The 26026-nt window shown below is 37.5% G+C and overlaps 2 protein-coding genes across 6 annotated transcripts in view; one reads left to right on the plus strand and one right to left on the minus strand.

Annotated features, from left to right (window-relative positions):
• Positions 1-26026, minus strand: part of LOC137248434 (zinc finger protein 91-like) — a 137945-nt gene that overhangs the window by 44379 nt on the left and 67540 nt on the right. The window contains exons 6-9 of the mRNA XM_067779372.1: positions 19499-20063; positions 19348-19447; positions 19053-19289; positions 18665-18970 (exon numbers count right to left, since the gene is read on the minus strand). Of these exons, the coding sequence (XP_067635473.1) occupies positions 18665-18970; positions 19053-19289; positions 19348-19447; positions 19499-20063 (1208 nt within the window). The remainder of the gene's footprint in view (positions 1-18664; positions 18971-19052; positions 19290-19347; positions 19448-19498; positions 20064-26026) is intronic.
• Positions 10143-26026, plus strand: part of LOC137249306 (uncharacterized) — a 768906-nt gene continuing 753022 nt past the window's right edge. For 4 of the 5 annotated variants that reach the window (XM_067780647.1, XM_067780651.1, XM_067780648.1 and 1 more), the window contains exons 1-2: positions 10143-17213; positions 24036-24182. In XM_067780647.1, coding sequence (XP_067636748.1) covers positions 13434-15191 — 1758 coding nt within the window. In that variant the 5' untranslated portion in view covers positions 10143-13433 and the 3' untranslated portion in view covers positions 15192-17213; positions 24036-24182. The remainder of the gene's footprint in view (positions 17214-24035; positions 24183-26026) is intronic. The other variant, XM_067780650.1, reaches the window with a different exon arrangement.

Below are 26026 nucleotides of genomic sequence, written 5' to 3' on the forward strand. Positions count from 1 at the left end.
ACGGTAAAATCAGACCATAGACCATTAGTTTATCTATTCAATATGAAAGATCCTTCCTCGAAACTCTCTAGAATCAGATTAGATTTATCAGAGTACAATTTTACAATTGAATATATTAAAGGAAAATCGAATGTTGTGGCTGATGCTCTTTCGCGTATAAGTATAGACGAGATTAAAGATTCGACAAAACACGTTTTAGCCGTTAAAACGCGGTCACAAACTAAACAACAAGAATTACAAAATGAAAAAATAAGTTTAAATGATACGACCTCTAACGATAATAAAGTACAAGTTTATGATAAATTTTCATACGATTTTTCAAAAAAGGTACCGCGAGTAAAATGAACAATACAATATAATAAACATAAGATCTCCAATTTACAACTTTATGCGCATTTAAAACATAAAAAATACAATTTGCTTAATCTCGTGACTGTTAACGAAATAACGAATTTAGATGAGTTACTTTCGAGGCTGGAAAAAGCAGCCGACAATCACAATATTAAACAATTAGAGTGGCCAAAAAATGATATATTTTTCAATAATTTTTCAATTACGAATTTTAAAATCCGCGGAAATGAAATTTTAAAATCATTACAAATAATATTGACGGACCCTGTAGAGACCGTAACAGACAATGAACAGAAACAAAAACTTATGACAATTTATCACGAAGATCCACTGTTAGGAGGTCATTGCGGAACAAAAAGGTTATATGCAAATTAAGAACTAAATATTACTGGAAAAACATGACACGTGATATAGCGAAATTTGTGAAAAATTGCAATAAATGTCTTTTAAATAAAGTGAGACCAAAAACAAAAGAAAATCTTGTCCTTACTCCAACACCCTGTAAACCATTTTATATAGTGATTATCGATACAATAGGTCCACTTCCAGAGTCAAACTATGGTAACAAGTTCGCTGTTACTATGATTTGTGACTTTTCTAAATACCTGGTAACAGTAGCTGTACCAGATAAATCAGCAAAAACTATCGCATGTGCTATTTTTGAAACCTTTATACTAACATATGGTACAATGAGAGCCATTAGATCCGATTTAGGGACGGAATACAAAAATGAATTATTCTCGGAATTAACAAAACGTTTAAAAATTGATCATGATTTCTCAACAGCTTATCACCACGAAACTGTTGGTACTGTTGAAAGAAACCATAGAGTCTTTAACGAATATTTACGTGCATATCTAGATGAAACGTATTCAGATTGGGATACGTATTTGAAATATTTTACATTTTTACATAATACTACAAGTAGTTCGGTTTTCGATAATAAATTTACTCCTTTCGAATTAATATTTGACAGGAAATCTACATTGCCACATGAATTACAAAAGGAACAAATCGATCCGATCTATAATGTAGAAAATTATACAAAAGAACTAAAATATAGAATGCAAAAATCTCATAAAATGGCAAGAAATTTGATTAATAAACATAAAATTAGAAATAAAGAATTATACGATAAAACGGCTAAGCCTTTAGAAATTAAAATTAATGATAGGGTTTTAGTAGAAACAGAACCGAGAAATAAACATAGAAATATATATCAAGGTCCCTACATAATAAATAATATCGACGGACCAAATGTAACAATTTATGATGAAATTAATAAAATTAGGGGGACTCATGTAACCGTATAAATGCCTTATAAAGTGTGTAAACGTATAAATTTATCTAGTTTACGCACGAGCTGTCAAATTTTGTATGAAAAATCATTTACACAATTTGTATAAATTTACGCGCACATTTCATTGTGTAAACACGGTAAACTCAAAGGAATGCAACCTTGCAGACATTACAGACGGCTTTTTCATCAAAAATCTCCAACATCAGCAAGTAAAGGCGTTTTAGTTTTGATTTTTCACTTAATCTTGGTATTTTTTAATTTGTATAACAATCAAAAAAATTTTTTTGGAAATAATACAGCTGAAAAGCAATCAATTTTATCAAGAGTATTACTAGGTGCGTTCATATAACCGCGTGTGTAAATGGATATAATTTTACACCTTATAAGTTTATATGCTATCATGAGTCCCCCTATTGAAAAAACTGTACATAAAAACCGTATCCAAAAATTTTATTAAAATTTATAGTACTTTTAAATTTTACTAATTAATCTTTAAATATGAATATATTTTAAGAATGCGCCAAGGAATGTAACAAAAAAAAATTTTTTTATGTTAATTTCGATACGAGCTAATTTACTAAATATATGTCACCTAAATAATATAAAAAGATAGCAACTTACTTACGTTAAGTAGTAGTAATAGTAGTAGCTTATACAATAAGCTTACCATACAAGATAAAATATCGGCTCACTTCAAACTAAACTAAATTATCAAAATCTAAAAATTAACTTTTCCTTTTTTCTTTTTGCAAATTTCAATTTTAACTCTTTTTGATATAGCCTAAAGAAGAATGTGGCAAGACTGATCACCTTGCCAAATTCTTCTTTTCCAAAGGGGGATGATGTAGCGTCATGTAGTGCCAGCCAACTAAAATAGCTGGCATCACCCCCACATGCAACCATGCATGTATGCACTTGGCGTTACTGGGTGAAAGAGTCGAATGACGGAGAGAATTCTGATTGGCTGAATCTTCCGTTACTCGACTCTATCACGCCACTGCATCATGCGATTTTACCGCTATGTACTTTTTGCATAGCGGCAGGGCTGCTTTGAAGCGTCAGCAGTTTTGAGTTTTTGGGCAGAGTTTGAAGCATTGTTTACTATATAGTTTGGCAGCTTAAGTAGAGGTTATGTTGCGAATAGAGTGGAAGGCAGTGGACTAGGCAGTCGAATGTCATATAATGAAGGAATGGTGTTCGGAGTTTTTTCAAAGTTAAAAAAAAAATTATAACAGCTGTAATATAAATAAAACTATTGTTTTAATAACAACAAAAACGCCATATATATTCTGTATACATAAATTTATAAGGAGTATCTCACTTTAAAATTTGAATTAAATAATCTAAAGTTTTTTTTTTGAAACTGAGTCGAGAACTGTGCGTGTGAATGTGCGAATTTTCACCGATCAGCTGTTAGTTGCGCTACTTGGTAAAATTTACAATGGTTTGAAGTGAACCGGCTGCCGCAATACACGCGAGAAAGAACGGCGTAGTTAATAAAACTAAGAATAAAATAACTAAGGACTAGGTTTATTAAAACTAAACATTTATTGTGCAAATAAAACTTAAAGCAACTTAACAAACAAACATAAGAGAACTTTAATAAAAAAGTAACTAAAATTAAAGCAAGTGCGGTGTTTATTTATTTTGCGTGTGTGGGCGAGCGAGGGGCTGTATGCCCAAAATTAAGTGGCATCGAAATGCCACTTTACAGCGTTCTTTGAAATTTTCCGACCCGATTCCTTCCTACGAAGCCAGATGTGCACTCATCAACCTACAGTCTCTAGAATCTAGAAGAACCTTGCTGTCAATGACCTTTGTTTTCGACATTATCAACGGTTCAATCGATGCGCCAGCTCTCCTTGAGGGTATCCGCTTCCATGTACCAAACAGGCCGCTAAGAAATAGCAACATGTTTTATACGGGGTTTATTCGGACCCTCTATGCTTCTAATGCTCCCATTTCTCGGATATTAACAGAATTTAATCTTCGCTCAAATTCTTTAGAAATCGACTTTTCATTATCTAAACCTATTTTTATTTTATTATATTTTATTATTTTGTATTTTGTATTACATTTGTTTATCTCTACGTAGTCTGTAAGTATATTTTTGTACTAGACTACTTTTGTAATTTGTAACTGATCAAATTACTATTTAAATAAATAAATAAATAAATATTTTCAAACAAAATTGAAAATTTTCATGTGGTTGTTGTTGTTTTGATGATTTTGTAGTACCCACAAGAAAAACTGGGTAAAAGTGTTCTGCGCGGATATAGTTTTGGTCTCCAAACCGGTGTTGGACCCACCCAGGGTAATTTTTTATAAGCGCGGCGGAAGGCCGCCAATGCAGAAAGGTGTTCTGCGCAAAAATACTATGGATCCCACCCTCGGTTTCAGAGCGCTCCGGGCCATTTTTCGGTTTTTTGAATTTTCGCTCTCGGATTCGTGGTCCTGGGATCAAAACGCGTCTTTTGACATCTCTCCCGATATTTTTGGTCGGATTTTAGCAGTTGTGAGCTAAAGTAAACAATTACCGAAAATTCTATGAACTGTTAAAACGAAAAGTAATAATATACAACAGGAATTGACTGCTTATACAAGTTCAAAAATGTTGTGAGAGTTGCCAAAAGCCGCATTTCATTCTTCGATTTGCAGTTGCAGACAGCAGATTAATTTTTTAAATACGGATATAGTGTCAAAACTGTTGCCGACGCCATCTTATAAAAAAAAATTTTCCTAAATTAAGATAAGTTTCAGACTTTTTTAATTTTTTGTTGTCTTTTGTGTGTCCAGAAGTGGATTATAAATGCGTATACATTTCATTGTCAATTTTTACTATTCCTTGTTATTAATATCAATCTCGGTGAGTAAAAATTAATTGATTTAATTTTTTAATTCAAAATGGAGGACGCTTCGGCGTCGGATGATGTTGGTGTAGGAGATCCTGGTGGTGGTGAGGTTAGGATTTTGGGTGAGGGAAATGAACTTATGGATGTTAGGGCTACTGCTGGATCTCGGTTTGACGATTTCAATTTAATGGAGGAGTTGATATCTAGTCCTTCTCGGAATGAGGTTGGTAGTAGAAAGATGAAAAGGAAAAAAATTAAGGCCGAAGTTAGAAGAAATGTTAAAAGGGCTGCAAAAAGTAGTAATATACCTGCTTTTCAAGGCATGCTGGCACGGAAGGGTATGTTCCTATGTAATAAAAATGATGAAAACAACACTAATTGTTCTTCTGGTGGTCAGGGTGTTTTAACACACATAACCTCAAATCCATTTTCTGATGATAAAATGAAGGCTATGGAAAATCGTAGCGTAAATATAAATTATGGAAGTTTTTTGGCTAAGGAAGCTAAAAAGCATATTGAAAATGAATTACTGAACATAACCTCAAAAGAAAAAATGGAAAATGGAGTATTGAATAATGATGGTGATAGTGGTGAAAATTGTTTGAATGTTGCCTTGAATTCAAATGGTGGAAATAGCGTGGCTATCATACAGACCAATTCTAAATATTCTCGCGGAATTTTTTTCTCGCGGATTTTTTTATTCCCGCGGAAAAATTCCTCCAATTCTTTTCTCCTAGGAAGGAGAAAAATTAGGGAATAGGAATTTCGAATTTTCGAAGTCAGCTGTTTTGTCAATTGAAATTTCGTTGCGCATTTCTTATTTTGTTTAAAAAATTGAAAAGTTTAATTATTGTTGCGAATTCGCTTGAAATTAAGAAATAAGGTATAAACAATGCACATTATTGCATTTCATGTGGTATACACTGAAATGAGTAATGAATAGGTGCCACAGCAACATCAACAGAGGAGCATAAGAAGAAGACGGCAGGTTAACACAAATCCGCCGGAGTTGCCTGCTCTCATTCTGCAAAGCAATTTTCTGGCGGCCACATCGAGTTGAGTTCGCCTTTCGCCATATGCCAAAATCTAATTAAGCCTCCTTAAAAAATCCTTGCGCAAGTTCTGGATGGCTGCATCAAATATACAAAGAGCTCTTCCGTTGCTTATGATATACTTTTCGACTTAAAATAAAGAATATTGTGGTTGCTGTTGTTTTTGTACTAACAGTGAGAATATTGTGGTAGAATGTAAATACATATTTTAGCGCAAATTTGTACAAATAAGTGCTCTTTCTTAAAAGAACCAATTCCCTTTAACTATTTTGATGCATTCCCTTTAATTTAACTAGTGAAAAAACTCCTATGAAATGGCAAAGAAATCTCCCTCTCCCTCACATTCATAATACCTACTTTTCTCCCATAACCGGTTTCCTCTTTTTCGAATATTGTTCAGAAAAGGAGGAAAGGGAGAAGGGAAAAAACTCTCAAGGATTTTTTATTTAGAATACGAGGAATGGGAGAAGGGAGAAAACTCGCACGGAATTTTCGTTCAGAATTGGGCTGATAACCTTTTAAATAGTAATTTTGTTAGGGGTGAATTGCTTGGGACAAATGATTTTCATAAATGTGATGTAATTTACTTTCCCTTAAATTATAATGGTTTGCCTGCTGTTTTGCTTGGTACTGCTAAGTCAAGTCTTTTTAAAAATATTAATGTTAAAAATGGACTTTATTTTTGGAATAAAATTAAGACTTTTGATATTGTTGGGGTAAAGGATGTTATTGTTACGGGAAGAACGCTTTACAAAATTGTTTTTGAAAATGTAGAAATGGCTAATGCTTGTTTAGATAACAAGAGTTTGCGGGAGGCTAATATAATGTCATTTATCCCTAAGTCCTTTTTGCAGACGTGTGGTGTTGTAAGAAATATTCCGGAGGATTTAACTGATGAGGAAATTTTCAAAAATATTGGTTCAGATATTAATGTAATTGGTGTTTCTAGGATTAAAAGAAGAGATAGAGATGATAAAACTGAGACAATTAAGATTTTCTTTGAAGGGTGTAAACTTCCTTCTGAAATTACAATTTTCTATACTAATTTCAAAGTTTTACATTATTTTCCCCCAGCTAAGCAATGTTTTAACTGTGGTAGACTTGGCCATACTAAGTTAAGTTGTAGGGCTAAAACTCGTTGTATATTATGTGGAATTGGGGGTAAGTGTGCTGAGAAATGTACAAATCCCAAGTGTATTCTCTGTGGTGATGGGAATCATGTATCTATCAACAGGAATGTATGTCCTAGGTGGCAAAAAGAGAAGGTTATTGAGGCCATGACTATTAAAAAAATTAGTAAGAAAGAGGCGTTTACTACATATGCTCAATTAAACAATTCAAATAGGTTTGAGTTGTTAGAGGACTTTGATGCTAACTTTCCAGAGTTACCGAGTTCTGAACCAAAGGTTCTGAATAATGATAATGAAATTAATAACAGGTTGGTTAAGAAAAAGTATAGTAAAGTGGCTAAAATGCCTGTGCAAGTTGTGAAAGCTATTGAAGTCAAGAAAAGTTTTCCTAAAAGTCCGATTGTTCCTTGTTATGAAAGGGCTTGTTTGGCGGCCACCGTGGTGTGATGGTAGCGTGCTCCGCCTATCACACCGTATGCCCTGGGTTCAACTCCCGGGCAAAGCAACATCAAAATTTTAGAAATAAGATTTTTCAATTAGAAGAATATTTTTCTAAGCGGGGTCGCCCCTCGGCAGTGTCTGGCAAGCGCTCCGATTGTATTTCTGCCATGAAAAGCTCTCAGTGAAAACTCATCTGCCTTGCAGATGCCGTTCGGAGTCGGCATAAAACATGTAGGTCCCGTCCGGCCAATTTGTAGGGAAAAATCAAGAGGAGCACGACGCAAATTGGAAGAGAAGCTCGGCCTTAGATCTCTTCGGAGGTTATCGCGCCTTACATTTATTTTTTTTTTTTTTATGAAAGGGCTGGTTGAGGGAGTTGAGTCACTGAAGAATAGAATGGAAAGGTTTAGAAATAATCATAATGGTAAGAGTCCTTCAATATAATTGTCAAAGTTTAAAAACGAATAAATCAAATATTAATATGTTTTTAAATCAAAATAATGTGGATATTGTAGTTTTGCAGGAGATTTTCTCCCATGATGAAAATTTAGTTGAACATAAATTAACTAATTTTTAATTAATTAAAAAAACTAGACCGGATGGTTATGGTGGTGTTGCGATTGCTTTCAAGAAAAAATTTAAGTTTTGTAGAGTTAAATATAATACTGATTGTGATATCATTATTGCAAAAACAACAAATCTTACTCATAACATGATGATTTGTTGTGTTTATCTTCAGCCTAATATCCCTAGTGCAGTTTTTGATTCTGAAATGTCAAAATTGATTGTCTTTTTAAACTCCCAATCTAATGTCTTATTGTTGGGGGATTTTAATGCTAGACTAACTGGATGGGGTGACAATTTGGATTCTTCCAAAGGTAAATTGCTCGTTAAAATATTGGAAAACTCATGTTTTAGATGTCTTAATGATGGGACCAAAACCTATTATGTTAGCTCAATCTTGATGGATGAAGGGTATTCTAGTGTTCTGGATCTTTCTTTTACCAATATTTTGTCTGATGTAGAATGGAGTTGTAAACGTATGTATGTTGGAAATAGTCATCACTGTCCGATTATAATTGATATTGGGGATATTTCCAAATTTCCATCTCTTTTTGTGTCTAAAAATCTACTTTTGAAAGAAGTTAATGAGATTAAAAATATAGAAAATTTAGATGATTTAACAAATAAATTTGATAAGGCTAGAGAAAAGGCGTCTATTGATTTGGATCATTTTAAGCATATACCTAAAGTTTGGTGGAATAATGAATTGGAAAGGAAATATAGGATTCTAAATGCAGCTAGGTGTAAGACAAGAAGGGTATCAAGAAGGGAGGATCTTGATGAGGCTTGTCGATTACTTGAGGACAGGAAGCAATTTGTTAAAGAGGCAAAAAATAAAAGTTTTTTGGAGGCTGTAGAGTCGTTGAATTCTGAACCAAATACAAAAAAGGCATGGTTTTTTGTTAACAATGTGAAGAATGTTGGGGCTAGTTCAGTTTCGTTGTGGTTGTCTGAAAATAATGCTCCATATTTGGTATTTTTAGGTAATCAAGTAGTTAATAAAGAAAGTCCTTCTCTTCATGTTATGTTGGATAGATTACCATTGTTACCATGTGCTATGAATGTTGATTTTGATGCTAGTTTTATGGGTTTGAGTGAGATAATTGCTAAAAAAAAGTCGACTGCTGGTGGTGAGGATAACATATAAGATGTTGAATGCACTTAATCCTGATACCTTTTCCAACATGGCAAAGCTTTTGCAAGGTCATTTTGATCTTAATATTATTAAAGACTCGTGGAGGAGAATTTCAGTTGTGCCCATTCCTAAAGCTGGGGCGAATTTAAATGAGATTGGTAACTTTAGACCAATTTCCCTAATTTCGGTTATGATAAAGAGTATAAATTTGGTTATTAAGGAGTTTTTAACTGATTTTGTTGAGAAAAATGGCATTGTTCCTAATAGAAGTTTTGCCTATAGAAAGCATAAATCCACAACGGTATGTCTTAATGAATGCCTTCAGGTTATTGGTATTGAAAAAAATAACAAAAAAAAGGTTTTTGTATGTAGTTTAGATTTATCGAATGCATATAACTGTGTAGATATAGTGAAGTTGATCGAAATACTTAATAATTGTGGTATTGATCGTAAGGTTTTTAGCTGGATATATAATTTTCTTCACAGAAGAACATTAATATTAGGAAAAAATCAAATAGTCATTGAAAATGGTTTGCCACAGGGTAGTATTTTATCGCCTATTCTTTTTAATTTATATACTGCGAAATTAATCTTCTAAGTGATGATAGTACTCATATTTTTCAATTTGCAGATGATTTTCTTATTGTCTCGGTTGGTAGGTCTTAAGCTAGGGCTTTTGAAAATTTACAGGCAAAGGTTTTAGATTTTCAACAATCTTGTAATCAGTTGTGTTTAGATATTAATGATACTAAGACAAAGTTTATGTATATGGCTAAAGGTAACAGAAATTCCTTCGCATTGAGGGTTGGAGAGAGTCAATTTGAACAAGTAGGTCAAATTAAATTTCTTGGCAGAGTTTTAAATTCTAGTGGTTCTTTAAATGATCAAGTTATTAAGGTTAAGAGTACAGGCAAATAATCTTGTTAAACGTTTAACTTCTATAAAAGCTGGTCTTTCTCCTAAAGTTGCTATAAATCTTTATAGGGCCTTTGTTAGATCAAAACTAGAGTATGGATGTACTACATGGGCCAATGCTCCAAGTGGTTACAATCTAAGGTTGTCTAGAGTTGTTAGTGATACCTTGAGAAGGTGTATAGGTGTGCCACCAAGTGCGCCTGTTCATAGTAGATTTGTGATTGCAGGTGAGCTGCCACCCTTATTTAGATCTGGTAAAGAGTTGGTTCAGCAGTGGATGAAAAATTCTGATTTAAGGGAATTGGTTGCTAATGAACCACAAATTAATACCAGTTACAGTATAACTTATTATAAGTTCAAAAATATTTTTGATAGTGTCATCAAAGCACCACCCAACTACCCTATAAAACATGCAATTTATTTTCATATACTTTGTCAAATATGCATTGTTCCTGTAATAACCCGTTTGCCTTTTTTATCTATGTACGAATTCGTCAACTATGTTTTTGTTGTAATATTCCGTTTGTTAAATTCTTTCGTTTGAGTATGTACGTATGTATGCGTGTCACGTTAGCTATAAGTATACTTATGTACAAAAATTTTCCACTTGATTCCGTTTTAAATTTGGTACTTCGAATTAATCGTTGGCAAGCATACGGAGAAGAAACAGCGAAATAAACCACCACTATCCATCCATCATTGGACTATTGTAACATAAGAAGCGCCATTTGTCGATTTATTTCTTCGGCTGAATAGTTTGGCTTGTATTGGATTTTGATGCGTTAAATTCGCTCACCCTTGGCCAACGATAACAAGCTTTATTTCGTTTTCTTAACATTTAATGAAGGCGCGCCGCCTAAGTAATTTGTTTGTCAAAATTTAATTTGTGTTTGCATTTTTGCCATCGTAAAATAAATGCAACGCACGCCACCTCGTAGAAGTGCACGATTAAACGCCACGAATAATACAAATATGAGTTTACAGCCAGGCGGATTATCATCAATTTTAGAAGATTCGCCTCTAAGTGCCGTTCCAAGCAGGGACTCAGCCGCCGCCGCAGCTGCTACTATGTTTTCCCCACCAGCCGGAGATGCAACAGTTGACCTTGCAATTGGGGACTCCAACGCCGCCGGTGCCTGCAAAGACACCACCTTTAGTACACCAGTCTACGAAGCTATAGATTTAATTGGTGACACCAACGCCGCCGGTGCCGCTAAAGAAACCACATTGGGTTCGTCAATCGATCTTCGTGCAATTGAAAAGCGCATAGCCATGCCGGAGTCCCAATTGAAGGTCACACAGGTGCAGCTAAGGGATAGGGAGGTGCAAAATTAAACCTTTAGAGCTGTCCTCCAAAGCAGAGGTAGTTCTGCCGTTATTTACGCCAGCAGCGTAGTCGCGCAGTCGCAGCCAGTGCTGCCACCGTCGACGCAAGCAGAGTTTACTGCACCATCAAGTAACGGATTACCGTTTCGTGAGTCTCGTTTTGCGATACCATATACTGCGGTGAATACACACAATGGAACGTCACAGCCAGTTCCTCGAAGTACAGCTCCAACCGCTAGCAATTTGTATAGCACATTTGCGCCGAATAATTTTTTGCCATCACATGCGTCGTATGCGTCAATGCCTGTGCATGGTGCTAACAGTGGCAGCACTCACCTCACAGCTCGTGTTATCCGAGAAAGTTGTTGGACTTGCCGGAGTTCAGCGGTCGGCCAGAAGATTGGCCGGTAATCCATACGGCATTCATGGAATCTACGGTGGCGTACGGTTACAGCGACTTCGACAACAATCAACGTCTTCAAAAGTGCCTTAAAGGGGACGCCAGAGAAACGGTGAAATCATTATTAATTCATCCATGCAATGTAAGTTGTATTATTGAGCAGCTAAAATTCCGTTTCGGGCGTCCAGAGCAACTGATTAGAAGCCAGTTACAGCAGGTAAAAGAAATAATGCCAATTCCGGAAAATGCGTTAAACAAGCTGATACCGTTTGCCACCAAAGTCAAGAATATTTGTGCCTTTTTACGTTCAGCTGACGCAAACCACCACCTTGGTAATCCTACATTACTCGACGAGCTGATCTCAAAGCTACCCATGATTAAACGTATTGAGTAGGGACGCTATGCAGCTGCCGTGGAGCCACGTCCCACAGTGGTTCACTTTTCCGATTGGCTAACCACTCTCGCCAACGTAATATGCACAATTCACGACGAAAATCAATTTGGGGCTCGTGATCCAAAACGCCGAGTAGTTCTTCATGTGCGTGATAAGCATCAGTCGCAAAAATTCCCGATTTGCCAGGGCCAGCATAAGTCAGCCGATTGTTCTCGCCTTGTAAATGCTACAGTAGCAGGTAGGTGGTCGGAGGTAAAATCACGTCGATTATGTTTCGCATGCTTGAATGTCGGTCATACAACAAGAGAGTGTAGACAACGCAAGGTATGTTCCATAGAGGGATGTAAGAGAGTCCATCACAGACTTCTTCATGAAGCAGAGCCAATGCCTTCGCCGTCACAGTCAGCCCAGTCGTTAATGATCACCAATCGGGATTCGTTAGTACCACTTGCTCAGCCAGACCACCAACAAGCGTCGAATGGTACAGGTAATACAAAATTGAGTTGCGTCCAATCACAATATGAACAAGCTTCGAATGATAAGGGTGCAGCTGTTTTGAGCTGTGCATCAAGCTCTACCAAGAATAGGCTACTTTTTCGCATCCTTCCCGTAAAATTATACGGACGACAACGCCGAATCGACATGTATGCTCTGCTTGATGAAGGTTCATCTATAACCATGCTGGATGACAGTATCGCCAAGGAGTTAGACTTGCGATGCCGACCGCACCACCTCAGTGTCCAATGGTTCAGAGGACACGCTGTACGCGAGCAAGCAAACCTGGTCGACCTACCCATAAGTGGTCTTGGTATGGCAAAAAAGCACAAGCTGCAAAACGTCTATGCCGTGCAAAACCTACAGCTGCCTATGCAAAGCCTTAGTTCAGCCGATCTACAGTGTGAGTATAATCAAATAAGTAAACTTCCGGTAAAGCCACTTATTGACGCAGTGCAAAAAATGCTCATCGGCATAGGCAATTGCCATTTAGGTCTGGCATCTACCACCATCGCAATGAAACAGTATGGTCCATTTGCAGCAAACACAGAGCTTGGTTGGGTAGTGTTTCGACCAAATGGTAAGCAGTCTCAAGTGCCATCAAAGTGCTTATTCGTTAATACCAATGTGAATAGATCGCTTCACGATATTGTAGCTGACTTTTTTGAAGTCGAAAGTTTTGGTGTAAGGGCCGCACCACCTATCGAAAGTGAAGCTGATGTTCGCGCCAGAGCAATACTAGAGGCAACCACACGTCGCGTTGGTACAAGGTTCGAGACCGGTCTTTTATGGCAACAAGACAAAGTCACGCTACCCGGCCATGGCGATAAAAAGATTGGTGAGTGTTGAAAAACGAATGAGTCGTGATTCAAGTTTCGCTGCGTCCTAGAAGCGAATCATTCAATCATACATCACTAGTGGTTATGCACGCAAATTAACGCCTTCCGCAGCCGCCCTGTTAACGCCTCGAACTTGGTACCTACCGCACTTTGCGGTGGTTAATCCGAACAAGCCTTTGAAACTGCGATTAGTCTTTGATGCCGCTGCTGAAGTAAACGGTGTGTCTTTGAATCGTTATATGCTGAAAGGGCCGCAAGAGTATAGGCCATTGCCTGCGATCCTTTTTAATTCTTGTGAGCGAGCAATAGGTGTCTGCGGCGACATCAAAGAGATGTTCCATCAAGTGTTGATACGCGAAGAAGACAGGTGTGCCCAAAGATTTCTGTGGCGAGACGGGGACTCAAGCAAACAACCCGATATATTTGAAATGTGCGTGATGACATTTGGCGCAGCTTGCTCACCCAGTGCAGCTCACCACGTAAAGATCCGAAATGCCATGGATCACCGAAATGACGATCCTATTACAACTCGTGCCATAAAATCGATCGTAGACAACCATTACGTTGATGATCTTGTGGACAGCTTCGATACCACAACCGAAGCAATTGCCATCGCCAAGAAAGTTAAGGCCATTCACCTGGATGCCGGGTTTGAGTTACGTGATTTCTCGTCGAGCTCACAAGAGGTATCCGCTGCATTGGATGGGACGGATCTTATAAAATTTCTCGGTAAGAAAGAAGATTTGTCCACGGGGAGAGTATTGGGTCTGCATTGGTGCCCAACTACGGATTGCTTTAGTTTCAGTCCGAAATTCAATAACGTCAGCGAAGAGGTGTTGCGAGGTGACAGGCGGCCTACTAAGCGACAACTAGGACTTCTCGCCAATTTCGTCGTTGGTGCCAAACTCGTCATGCGTGAAGTATGGCGCCATGAAACCAGCTGGGATGATCCACTGCCCGAAAACATTGCCGATTTGTGGGAAATGTGGTATAAGCAACTAGACGCCGTAATTGAGTATGCAATTCCTCGTTGTTATTTCCGGAACGGCAGTCCAGCACAACTACAGCTCCATGTATTCGTGGACGCCAGCGAAAATGCATTCGCAGCCGTTGCGTACTGGAGAGCAACCAATTGTCATGGTGACGTCGAAATATCCTTTATATGCGCGAAATCAAAATGCGCTCCATTAAAACCACTGTCTGTACCACGGCTAGAACTCCAAGCAGCCGTTCTGGGTACGCGTTTGATGCAAACTATACGCGACGAACACAATCTAAAGTTTGAAAGGTGCATACTGTCGAGCGATTCTAAAACCGTCGTCTCATGGGTTCGAAGCAAACATCGCCGATACAAACCATTTGTCCAACATAGAATCGCTGAAGTCTTGGCCGCCACAAAGGTATCTGATTGGAAGTGGATACCCACCAAGGAGAACGTAGCTGATGAGGCCACACGCTTCAACAACAAAGTCGATTTCAGCCCAGCCGCCCGTTGGTTATATGGTCCCGCATTTCTTCGCCAGAATGAGTCTATGTGGCCTTACGAAGAAACCATCACCACGACTGATCAAGACTGCGAGGAAGAACTCCGCCCACGATACGCATTGGTCACTGTAAGTTGTGAATTTATAAATTTTAATCGCTTCTCTTCATTCAACAGGTTGTTGAGAACTACAGCCTGGGTCATTCGTTTTGTTGAATCATGTCGCCATCGAGAGCAAGGCAATAATCAGTATGGGCTAACTTCCGACAATCTACAAACCGCCAAGCCTCTTCTTTGTCGTCTTGCACAAGCCGAGTCATTCCGCGCAGAAATTCTTGGTACTCGAAGTGGGCAAGGAGTATCATCAGACAGTACATTGTTGCAGCTGTCACCCTACCTCGACAGCGACGGTTTACTGCCCGTTCACGGCCGCATAGATGCTGCCAGCTGGCTTCCAGCTGATACCCGGCACCCCATAATACTTCCGCCAACACATCTGTTCACGAAGTTGTAATGCATCATCATATACTCATGTGCCACCAAACATAGAGGCGACTATATGCTCCATACGTCAGAATTATTGGGTACCACGTTTAAGAAGCCTCTTACGTAATATCATCGCCAGTTGCCTCGTGTGTCGCATTCGCAAGACATCACCTGTTCCTCCTTTAATGGGATCACTTTCAGTCGACAGAGTTACCCCGTATGTAAGGCCATTTACGTACACGGGGCTGGACTACTTTGGGCCGATTAATGTGGCAGTGCGGCGAAGTACGGAGAAAAGATGGGTGGCCCTCTTTACGTGCCTCACAATACGAGCAGTGCACCTAGAGATAGCGCATGACCTAAGCACTGATGCCTGCATCGTCGCAATACGTAAGTTCGTTAATCGTCGGGGTGTCCCCATCCGCATAAGGTCCGACAACGGGAAAAATTTTGTCGATGTCAATAATGAGGCAAAGCGTTTCAACGAGGTGTTCGATTGTGAGCGTATACAGAGCGAGCTATCTCAAAAGGGAGTCGACTGGATTTTCAACTCGCCGTTCAACCCATCTGAAGGCGGCGCTTGGGAGAGGATGGTACAGTGTGTTAAAAGAGTGCTGCGTCACACGCTAAAAGAGATCGCGCCAAAGGAGCACACATTGAATTGTCTGTTAATCGAGGCAGAGAACATTGTAAATTCGAGGCCACTTACGCACTTGCCAGTGACTGCTGATCAAGATCAGCCGCTAACACCAAATGATTTTTTACTCGGGACGCCGAATACTGCCCAAACTCCCAAAACGACTGACATCGAGGTTACATGCGCACTTCGCCAACAATGGCGCATCGCCCGACAGCTCCGAGACCACTTCTGGAAGCGTTGGGTATTAGAGTATCTACCTACGCTGACACGGCGTGTAAAGTGGTGCCAGCGTACAAATCCAATGGTTAAGGGAGATCTTGTGTTCATTTGTGACCTAAACGTGCCACGAAAGGATTGGTGCCGGAGCATGGTAGAAGAGGTGTATCACGGTCGAGATGGTGAAGTGCGTCAAGCTGACGTGCGCACAAGTTCAGGTTTACGGCGGAGAGCAGTATCGAGATTGGCCCATCTTGATATTGATAATGGTGAATCGAGTCGATCCACGGGGGTGGGGATGTCATCAAAGCAGCGACCAACTACCCTATAAAACATGCAATTTATTTTCATATACTTTTTCAAATATGCATTGTTCCTGTAATAACCCGTTTGCCTTTTTTATCTATGTACGAATTCGTCAACTATGTTTTTGTTGTAATATTCCGTTTGTTAAATTCTTTCGTTTGAGTATGTACGTATGTATGCATGTCACGTTAGCTATAAGTATACTTATGTACAAAAATTTTCCACTTGATTCCGTTTTAAATTTGGTATTTCGAATTAATCGTTGGCCAGCATACGGAGAAGAAACAGCGAAATAAACCACCACTATCCATCCATCATTGGCAAAAATTATCGAAAATAAAGATGTTGCATGCGCGAACTTCGGTGGAAAGCAGCGGAGCGTAACAAAATTCTAGTAGGTCACTTCCACCACACCACAAATTTTAACACGATTTTTAACATAACTTAAGCACAGAAATACACTGATTGGAGTTTTAGAGAGTAAAAATGTGAATTCTGAACACATTAGCTGAATAAAAAGTGTACAAATAATTGTTAAATAACAAATACAGACAGTTGTAGTTTAACAAATTCTGCTGTGGTAAGTGGTGAATGTGACCTACTAGAATTTTGTGAAGCTTGCCTCACACGATTTTTCGTCTATGCAATGTCTCTATATTATATCGTTTCTGCCATTGGACTATTGTAACATAAGAAGCGCCATTTGTCGATTTATTTCTTCGGCTGAATAGTTTGGCTTGTATTGGATTTTGATGCGTTAAATTCGCTCACCCTTGGCCAACGATAACAGATAGAATTATTACCACTGTAGGTTTCAATAAACATCCTAATCTTGTTTTTCAAAAGCATAGTCTGCTTGGGTCAAAAAAGAATTATTCGAATGTTCAGGTAAAGATGATGTATAATGAAATGAAAAATACGTTGATTGGAAATGGATTTTATATCTTTTCTACGGAGTGACTGTGTTGGGTGTGGTGTATATGATTTACATAACAATGTGTCTTTTTTTTTTATAAATTAAATGAGAAATTTTCATCTATTACTGGGGATCTTATAGCGATTAAGCAGGCTATAAATTTGATTGCTAGGCAGCAGAGAGAAAAAGCTATTGTTTTTTCTGATAGCTTATCAGCGTTGGAGGTGTTAGATAAGGTTTGTACTGACAATTTTATTGTAGCCGAAATTCATAACAGTAGGTCAATTGCGTGAAAATTTAGTTACAATTCATTTTATTTGGGTACCAGGTCATATGGGTATTGGATTTAATGAGAAAGCTGATATTGCTGCTAAAAATGCTGTGTTAGCGGGTCAAAATTTGGTTATTGGGCTTACTCCATATGAAGCACTTTTGAGGATTAACGATGAAATTTGGAATGATTGGAATAGTGAGTTCAGAAATTTAAGTCTTTCTGTAGGTAATCGTTTTGCGGAGGTTTTTAATGATGTTATCAAAATTCCGTGGTATAGAGACAAGAAGATTAATTTTAGTAGTATGGAGATTAAGCTTATTAATAGATTAATGATGGGTCATACTTATTGTTATTAATTGCAACAACGAAAAAAGCGACAATAGTACCGACGGGTTTTCCGCGAATAACTTTTAAACGAGATAAAAAATGAAGTTTCTGCTTTCGGATTCTGAATCTTGACGCAAATACGCGTCTTTTGATACCGCTATCGACATGTGCGACCCGAATTTTAAGTGCAGGATTTAAGTTGAAATTGTACTACATTTGGAAATTAAAAAGTTTATATTTCATAAACTAAGAGTTTCCTAGAGTTGCGGATGATAATTTTGTGATTTTTAGGACCCCCTCTACCCCTACAAATCAGCAAAAGTTTGAAAATCGTGGTACCTTATATAAAATCCAACCCAAAGTTTATTTTACTTTGGATCGCATGGTCGGTGATGCCCACATCGAGTTCTTTTTTAAAGGCAGCTCAAGGCAACCAATACAAAATTGTATTCTTCGCAAAAATACTATGCGTTATTGATACCAAGTTAAAGAGGCGCCTTTTGGCACCTCCCGATATTTTGCACGTTTAGTAGCAGTCGACGCCTATTGTAAATTGTTACTAGAGTCATGAGAGTTTGTTAACTATTAGGAATACGAATAATAAGTGAATACACTTTAAAATTGTTGCAATTCATTAGTAACCGTTTTCCAAAACATGTGTTTACATTTGCACGCTTACAGTAATCTTGGATTGATTTTTGGGTACGTATGTATATATCAGGAATCTGTGCAACCCATTGATTAGGTAAAACCTGAGTCATTCTGGTAGATAGACCCGACTGCTGGAAGAATGTAAAAGGTTATTTATCTTCGTAATCCTATGGATAATTGGTCTCAGCAAATTTTAGTTGCAATTTAGCCTCTTCTTCCAGCAAGGCTTTCATATTTTGCTCACGTGCCTGTGGAATTTCGTTTTTATGCATCAGAAAGTGCGAGCGCATCTCTTTACCCGAAGGAAAAGCCAATGGGCATAATTTACATCTATAAACATTATCCCCTAGGTGAATACGCAAATGTTTCATATGATCATTATTTTGAGAATAGGCTCGTCCGCAGTATTTGCATTTGTAGGGTTTTTCGCCGGTATGAGTGCGCATATGACGTCGCTGAGCAGTCATACGAATAAAACTGTTTGTAATTAGAAATGCAATAAGATGTTGAAATAAATCTAAATATACATATGTATGTATATATTTGCATGTTAGCCTACCGCATTTCGCAACAATCACATTTATAGGGTTTTTCGTTATTGTGCCACCTTTTATGCATAAGTAATTGATTTGATGTACGAAATCCATAGCTACATATGTCGCAAATATATGGTTTGACCTCTTGATGTATTATTTTATGACTAATCACTTCATGCGGCGAGCGAAACTTCGACGGACAATAGGGGCATTCGAAAGGCTTGTCATTATCGTGACAGTATATATGCCGTCTCAAGCCACTGCAAATAATACAAAACGAATTAGAAATAAGAGAGTAAGAAATATACATCCGATTACCTAGAGTCACAAAATGATTTTCCACACTGGGGGCATAAGAATGGACGTTCGCCGGTGTGCCTACGTATGTGAGCCCTTAATACCTTAGCTTTTTTAAAACCTGCGAATTAATTGTATATTAGGTTGCATATCTATAACTATTAACAAATACTTTTGTCGCAGAAATCGCAGCGGTGGTTCCGTTGAACTTCAGTAGGATGCTGTAGTTTTTCATGGGTTAAGTTATCTGTTTTATCTTTAAAATCATCTATTACGACTTCAATATTTCGCAGCGGATCTGCAGGGCTCTCTAATAAAGCGTTCATAGATCCACACTCTATTTGACGCTCATTTGATTCCAAAAAGGAGGCCTGTTTTAAAGCCTTGGATGTGTTTTCATCTTGCGTGAATTCCTTTGTTATTGATATTTTTGAATCTGTGATCCTCTTAGCGATCATTGCACGAATCTGTTGATCGGATTGTGTGCACATTTCTTGGAACCGATATACACTGAGTAATTGCTGTAGGCATTTAGAACAAATTTTCTTCGGCAGGTCACTTTGTTGTACCTCTATTTGCGGTATGGTATTGGAAAGCAATTCAGCGATTCTTTTATCGCCACATTCCTCAACCGTATCGAAGATATATTTCCACACATTATCTATTTCCTGCATACAAGTCCGGCACAAGGAATCTAAAATTTGTTCATTTGCTGGGGACATTTTGTTGTTGTATGTTCGTCACATAACCCTACAAGAAACGCTGATAGTTTCACTAATACACTCGCACTTGTAATTGACAATGCTGATCCTGCGATGACGTAAACATTGATACTCAAATTTATGTATGTTCCTTTGTTCGCTCACGCATGTCCGCATGTTCCCAACGACAGCCTATAATCATGAAAAAGGACTCAAACTGGGAAAGCTTCGGACACCTGGTACAGAACAAAAGAACACACAGCAGATAACATTATGCATGTGAGACAGATACATAATTCTCAACGGAATTTTATGTATGCGAGAACAGTTTATCCGATTTAATCATGTTGTCGCTACTGACTGTCATATGACAATCAAATGATTATCACGGTTGTTTTGTTATTTTTTAAATTCCTCCATTTTCAACCGACGAAAACCATATAAAAAATAAGTTTAAAAAATTAAAAAGAGAGCATTTCAAAGCTCCATGCTAAAAGAAAACAAATCGAAAATAATATTAAAAAATACCAAAAGCTGTCGGAATGTATGGGGCGCACTCAAAAAATTGATACGCGAAAAACAATAGTGGTTAGTGGTGATTCATTTTTAAATGGGTTTCCGCATGAGGAAAGCGCTCTTCTGTTGTTTTGTTATTTTCTGAATTTAAATTGAACATTCTGAACTCGAATTCTTATAAATTATTTATTTTAAACAAATAAGAAACACGTATGCTTTTATCACGTACAAAATTAAAAACGTAATGAAATAAAGTAAATAAAAAGCAAAAAGCATTGTTTAATTTTTGGCGGAATATAACAATGGTCATTTATGATAGTATAACAGTCAAACCTAATATCTACAGTAAACTATCATTTATGACACTTTTTGATAGAGTGTCAGCACTGATCCAGGAAAAGGAATGAGGGTGAGCAGTTCGGCTATATACTTAATCAGTAGGCCATGTTGGTGTATAAGAAGGAGACAAAAACTCACACGTACACAGTTGTTTACATCACATTTGCGCAAGTCCCCTTAAGTTTGTGATAGAAAGTTTGTATGAGGCGCTGATCGTTAGGTTGACATTGCTGACAATCAGATGATAGTCATATGATAGTCAGTATTCTTGTAGGGTTAAGTAAATTACTAGAAAATAATCAAAACTTATTCAAAGAAAATATGTACACTATGGAGCAAAAGTGAACAATTAAGAATCAATTTTGCAGGTTATGTCATACACAAAACGTAGTGTTATAATATGACAGAAATCAATAGCATTGCCATTGTTTTTGGAGCAAAAATTAATTAATTAATAAAAACAACAAACGCATTTTACACAATTCGTCTTTAAGTAAGAATAGGTATAGTGTTCACTTTTGCACTCATTCAAATTTTTTGCACTTGGATAAAGTGGGAGCGGCGTTATATACCGTTATTAGGTATTTTACTAAGATAAGGGGTTGACTTGGTATTTGCTATTCCTGCTATAATCAGTTTGTCCTAGTTCGCTGTGTAAAGTGGAAATATTAACCTTTATTTACAAAATGAAGCCTCGTAACAACAAAATGATTGCAGAGGTAGAAAAGCTGCTTCAACTAGGCAAGTCTACACGGGTAGTTGCAAAGCAACCTAAACTCTCCCAACCACAAGTGATGAAAGTGAAGAAATTAAAAAATTTGGCCACTCAGTATTGCAAAAATGGCCGATCAAAGAAGATAAAGAGTAGCGAAGCGAAGCTTCTGGCACGTTCCTTAATAACCAGGAAAGCAAAAACAACAAAAGAGGCAGCGCAAAGTATTAATTGTGAAGCCAGTGTGTGGACTGCCCGGCATGCGTTTAAAGGAGTTGGTTGTTTTCCTGCAAAAAATGCCCAAGAAGCCTACGCTTTCAGCAAAAAACCTATAAGTTCGCATAGCGTTTGCAGTACGTCATAATAATTGGACTATTAATGAGTGGAGACGCATTCATCTGACCATAGAACGCGTCTCCAGTTATTAATAGTCCAATTTTTGTGACGTGCTGCAAGCGCTATGCGAGCTTATAGGTTTTTTACAGAAAGCTTAGGCTTCTTGGGCATTTTTTGCAGGAAAACAACCAACTCCTTTAAGCGCATGCCGGGCAGTCCACACACTGGCTTCACAATTAATACTTTCCGCTGCCTCTTTTGTTGTTTTTGCTTTCCCGGTCATTTAGGAACGTGCTATAAGTTTCGCTTCGCTACTCTTTATCTTCTTTGATCGGTCATTTTCGCAATACTGAGTGACCAAATTTTTTAATTTCTTCACTTTCATCACTTGTGTTTGGGAGAGTTTAGGTTGCTTTGCAACTACCCGTGTAGACTTGCCTAGTTGAAGCAGCTTTTCTACCTCCGCAATCATTTTGTTGTTACGCGGCTTCATTTTGTAAATAAAGGTTAATATTTCCACTTTTCACAGGGATCTAGGACAAACTGATTATAGCTGGAATAGCAAATACCAAGTCAACCCCTTATCTTAGTAAAATACCTAATAACGGTATATAACGCCGCTCCCACTTTATCCAAGTGCAAAAAATTTGAATGAGTGCAAAAGTGAACACTATACCTATCCTTACTTAAAGACGAATTGTGTTAAATGCATTTGTTGTTGTTTTTATTTATTTATTAATTTTTGCTCCAAAAAGAATGGCAATGTTAATTGATTTCTGTCATATTATAACACTACGTTTTGTGTATGACATAACCTGCAAAATTGATTCTTAAGTGTTCACTTTTGCTCCATAGTGTATTTAACAATTTTGGATATTTACTAAACCTGCAGTTTTTGTTTATCTATGGCCCTTTTTTTGAAGTCTAATAAAGCGGCAATTACCCACCGACGTTTGCCGTACGTACGGACGTTTGTCGTACGAAACACGTTTGACCGAACCCTCAAGCCCGTAGTAATCAATGTGTGCGTCTGTGTACATGTACATAACATTTGTGTGTTGTTTACAGATAAGCACTGTTGCCATTGACCATTTTACATGCATGCTTATGCAAACATCAACTTTTTCCAATTTAATTTTTGATGTTGTAAAAGGCTGGAATTAATATTAAATAAATATTAATAGATTACATATTTATAATCTGCACTTTTACATAATTATTTTGAATTATTTTCACAATTTTTCAAACTTTAATTAAGTATTTTTGCATGAAACTGCAAACGGTTAAAAATTAGCGATCAGCTGACACGTTCTTACGGAAAAAATCAGAATTGTTTTGATTTCTACGTTCCGGGCTACGTACGTACGGGCGTTGCACGTCGGTGAGTTTTCGTTTACATTGCACACTCATAAGATAGGTCGTGTCAGCTGACACGTTTTTGGTACGTACGTTCGCATGGTTCAACTATATACAGGTTGGCTCATCTGTAAAGCAACAAAATATGTCTGTTCAAATTGTCAAAATCTGTGTATTGGTGTTGATGTGAATGGTATGGAATGGAAACATAAAACCCAGCAAACACTGCCTAACGCATTCACGTATACAAATGCAAAATCTTCAGCTGTTATCTCCTCTACAACAAAAACAAGTTTGTTCTGGCTATAGCGGAACTATACCAGGTGGTACCACGGTGACCACTGATTTGTCTTTTTTTAATGTGATTTGCTACATCAACTTCCGGCGCATTACGATTTTGACATTAGTCCATCGATTTACAAAAACAAAGTACGTGGAACTTTTATGTATGTTTGTAGCTATGTCACCATGCTACCACCTTGTATGGTTCCGCCATGGTTCTGGCTGAATGTCAGAGAGGGAAGGGGATATATTATTTTTGCATTATTGTCTATTGTATGCATTCCCACTCATTTGTTTTGCTTTCTTGACTTATTGCACGCGTCAAAAAATTTTAATAGTATGTAAATTTAATTAATTTAATGCTGAAACTTCAATTGAATTAAAAAAGAATAGATGCTACCGCTTCTAATAGTAGAAAATCCCTTTCTGGAGTTATACTAAATAAAATTAATGCTGACTCTACCAAGGGATCGTCTAGTAAAGTGCAGATGCAATTGGCAGTGCTGGGTCTGTAGCAGCAACTGGAGCCCACAAACGCCACGAATTCCCAGAATCTTCTGATCAAGAAAACCAACAATAACCGAATAAAAAGCGTAAGTTGCTGTTGAACGGAGGTATGTATTAGTATATATCCACAATATACGAACGAAAATTTTAATGAACGCAACAGCTGTACTTGAGCAAAGTACTAGAGCTGGATTCTTCGACTTTTTGGAGAATCCATTTTTTCGATTCGATTCTCAAAAAAAAAATCGATTAAATCGAGCTGAAAATAGTTGATTGCTGCTCAATTGCTTACCAAGGTTTCACCGCTAAAAAATCTCGTCAGTTTCTTTCTCGTTTCGTTGACTTAGGAATTTTGGCAACATCAAAGAGTACCACAGGGTTATTCACTTGTTCCCCCCATCGGAGTGAGATTGATAGTGTATGCGATACCTAAATACCATGCTTTCTGTGTTTTTTTCACACATTCCAATATTGTGCGCAGACATTTCCACAGTTAGTTCTGCAATGTTAGCTTAGAAATCACAAGGAGAAAAACTTTTGGCTATAACCCTATTAATATTTCATCATAGCTGCGGTATCGAGAGTCGATGGCATGGCCCTTTTCAAGAGAAAAGTTTTGTCGATGAATTATGACCATCTCCGCCGAACCAGCCGATAGGTCTTGTTATGGGAATTCATGAACGGTTTCGGCACAGCAGGTGTTCCTATCGGCATCCGCATTTGAAAACAGACGAAGTGGAAGACCTCCGCCAAGAAGACTTGATCTCCCTTGGTTCCCGCAATTGGTATCAGTTATGTGAAGCCGGGATAGCTAGGCTGACAATGCCAAAATCTCCTTTTACTCATAGCCACCATCATAATGGCGTATAGGCATAGTTCATGGTTTTTAAAAAAGTCAAGCTTTTTGAAAATTTAGACTCTATTTTACTTGGTCTGTGAATATGGGCCAATAAAGCTAAATTTATAAAAAATTACAACAAATATATTTTCTGCAAGTTTTTACCTATAAATATGAAATAGGCACAGTTGCTGAAAGATGGCTAAAAAAGCGAACGATTCTAAAAAGAAAATCGATTCTTCATTTCTTAAAAAAATATCGATTAAATCGATTAAAAATCGAATCGAAATCCAGCTCTACAAAGTACTCGTAGTAAAGGCTCCATTACTGATACTTAGCATAGACTTGACTTAGCTTGCGAACTGTCACTTACAGTTCTGTTAAATGAACATTGCATGTTACTGATTACTCAAAACTTAACTTGACTTAGAAGTCTGTTGAATTTTGATTTTCTATTTAAGTTCTAAGTGACGTTTACATTTTGAGATGCCATTTGTTTGTTTCCATTTCATTTTGACATTTTGTCATACAAATTGACATTTATTTAAAAATAAATTTCAATGCTGATTATGATGCCAGATTTTATGCGCCAAGTGGAGTATAATCGTGGCTAACTTGCCAAGTTTACGCCAAGTCAAGTCAAGTCTATGCTAAGTATCAGTAATGGGGCTTAACTCGTATCGGAACAACACTATGTACGATTGTGAATGATGACTAAAGGCTCCATTACTGATACTTAGCATAGACTTGACTTGACTTGGCAACTTAGCCACGATTATACTCCACTTGGTGCATAAAATCTGGCATCATAATCAGCGTTGAAATTTATTTTTAAATAAATGTCAATTTGTATGACAAAATGTCAAAATGAAATGGAAACAAACAAATGGCATCTCAAAATGTAAACGTCACTTAGAACTTACATAGAAAATCAAAATTCAACAGAGTTCTAAGTCAAGTTAAGTTTTGAGTAATCAGTAACATGCAATGTTAATTAAACAGAACTATAAGTGACAGTTCGCAAGCCAAGTCAAGTCTATGCTAAGTATCAGTAATGGAGCTTTAAGTGTGTTATCTGTCAACTGCCTGACAGGCTGTTCAATATGGCTACTT

Source organism: Eurosta solidaginis, chromosome 4, assembly GCF_040869045.1.
Source record: "Eurosta solidaginis isolate ZX-2024a chromosome 4, ASM4086904v1, whole genome shotgun sequence".
Classification (NCBI taxonomy): Eukaryota; Metazoa; Arthropoda; class Insecta; order Diptera; family Tephritidae; genus Eurosta; species Eurosta solidaginis.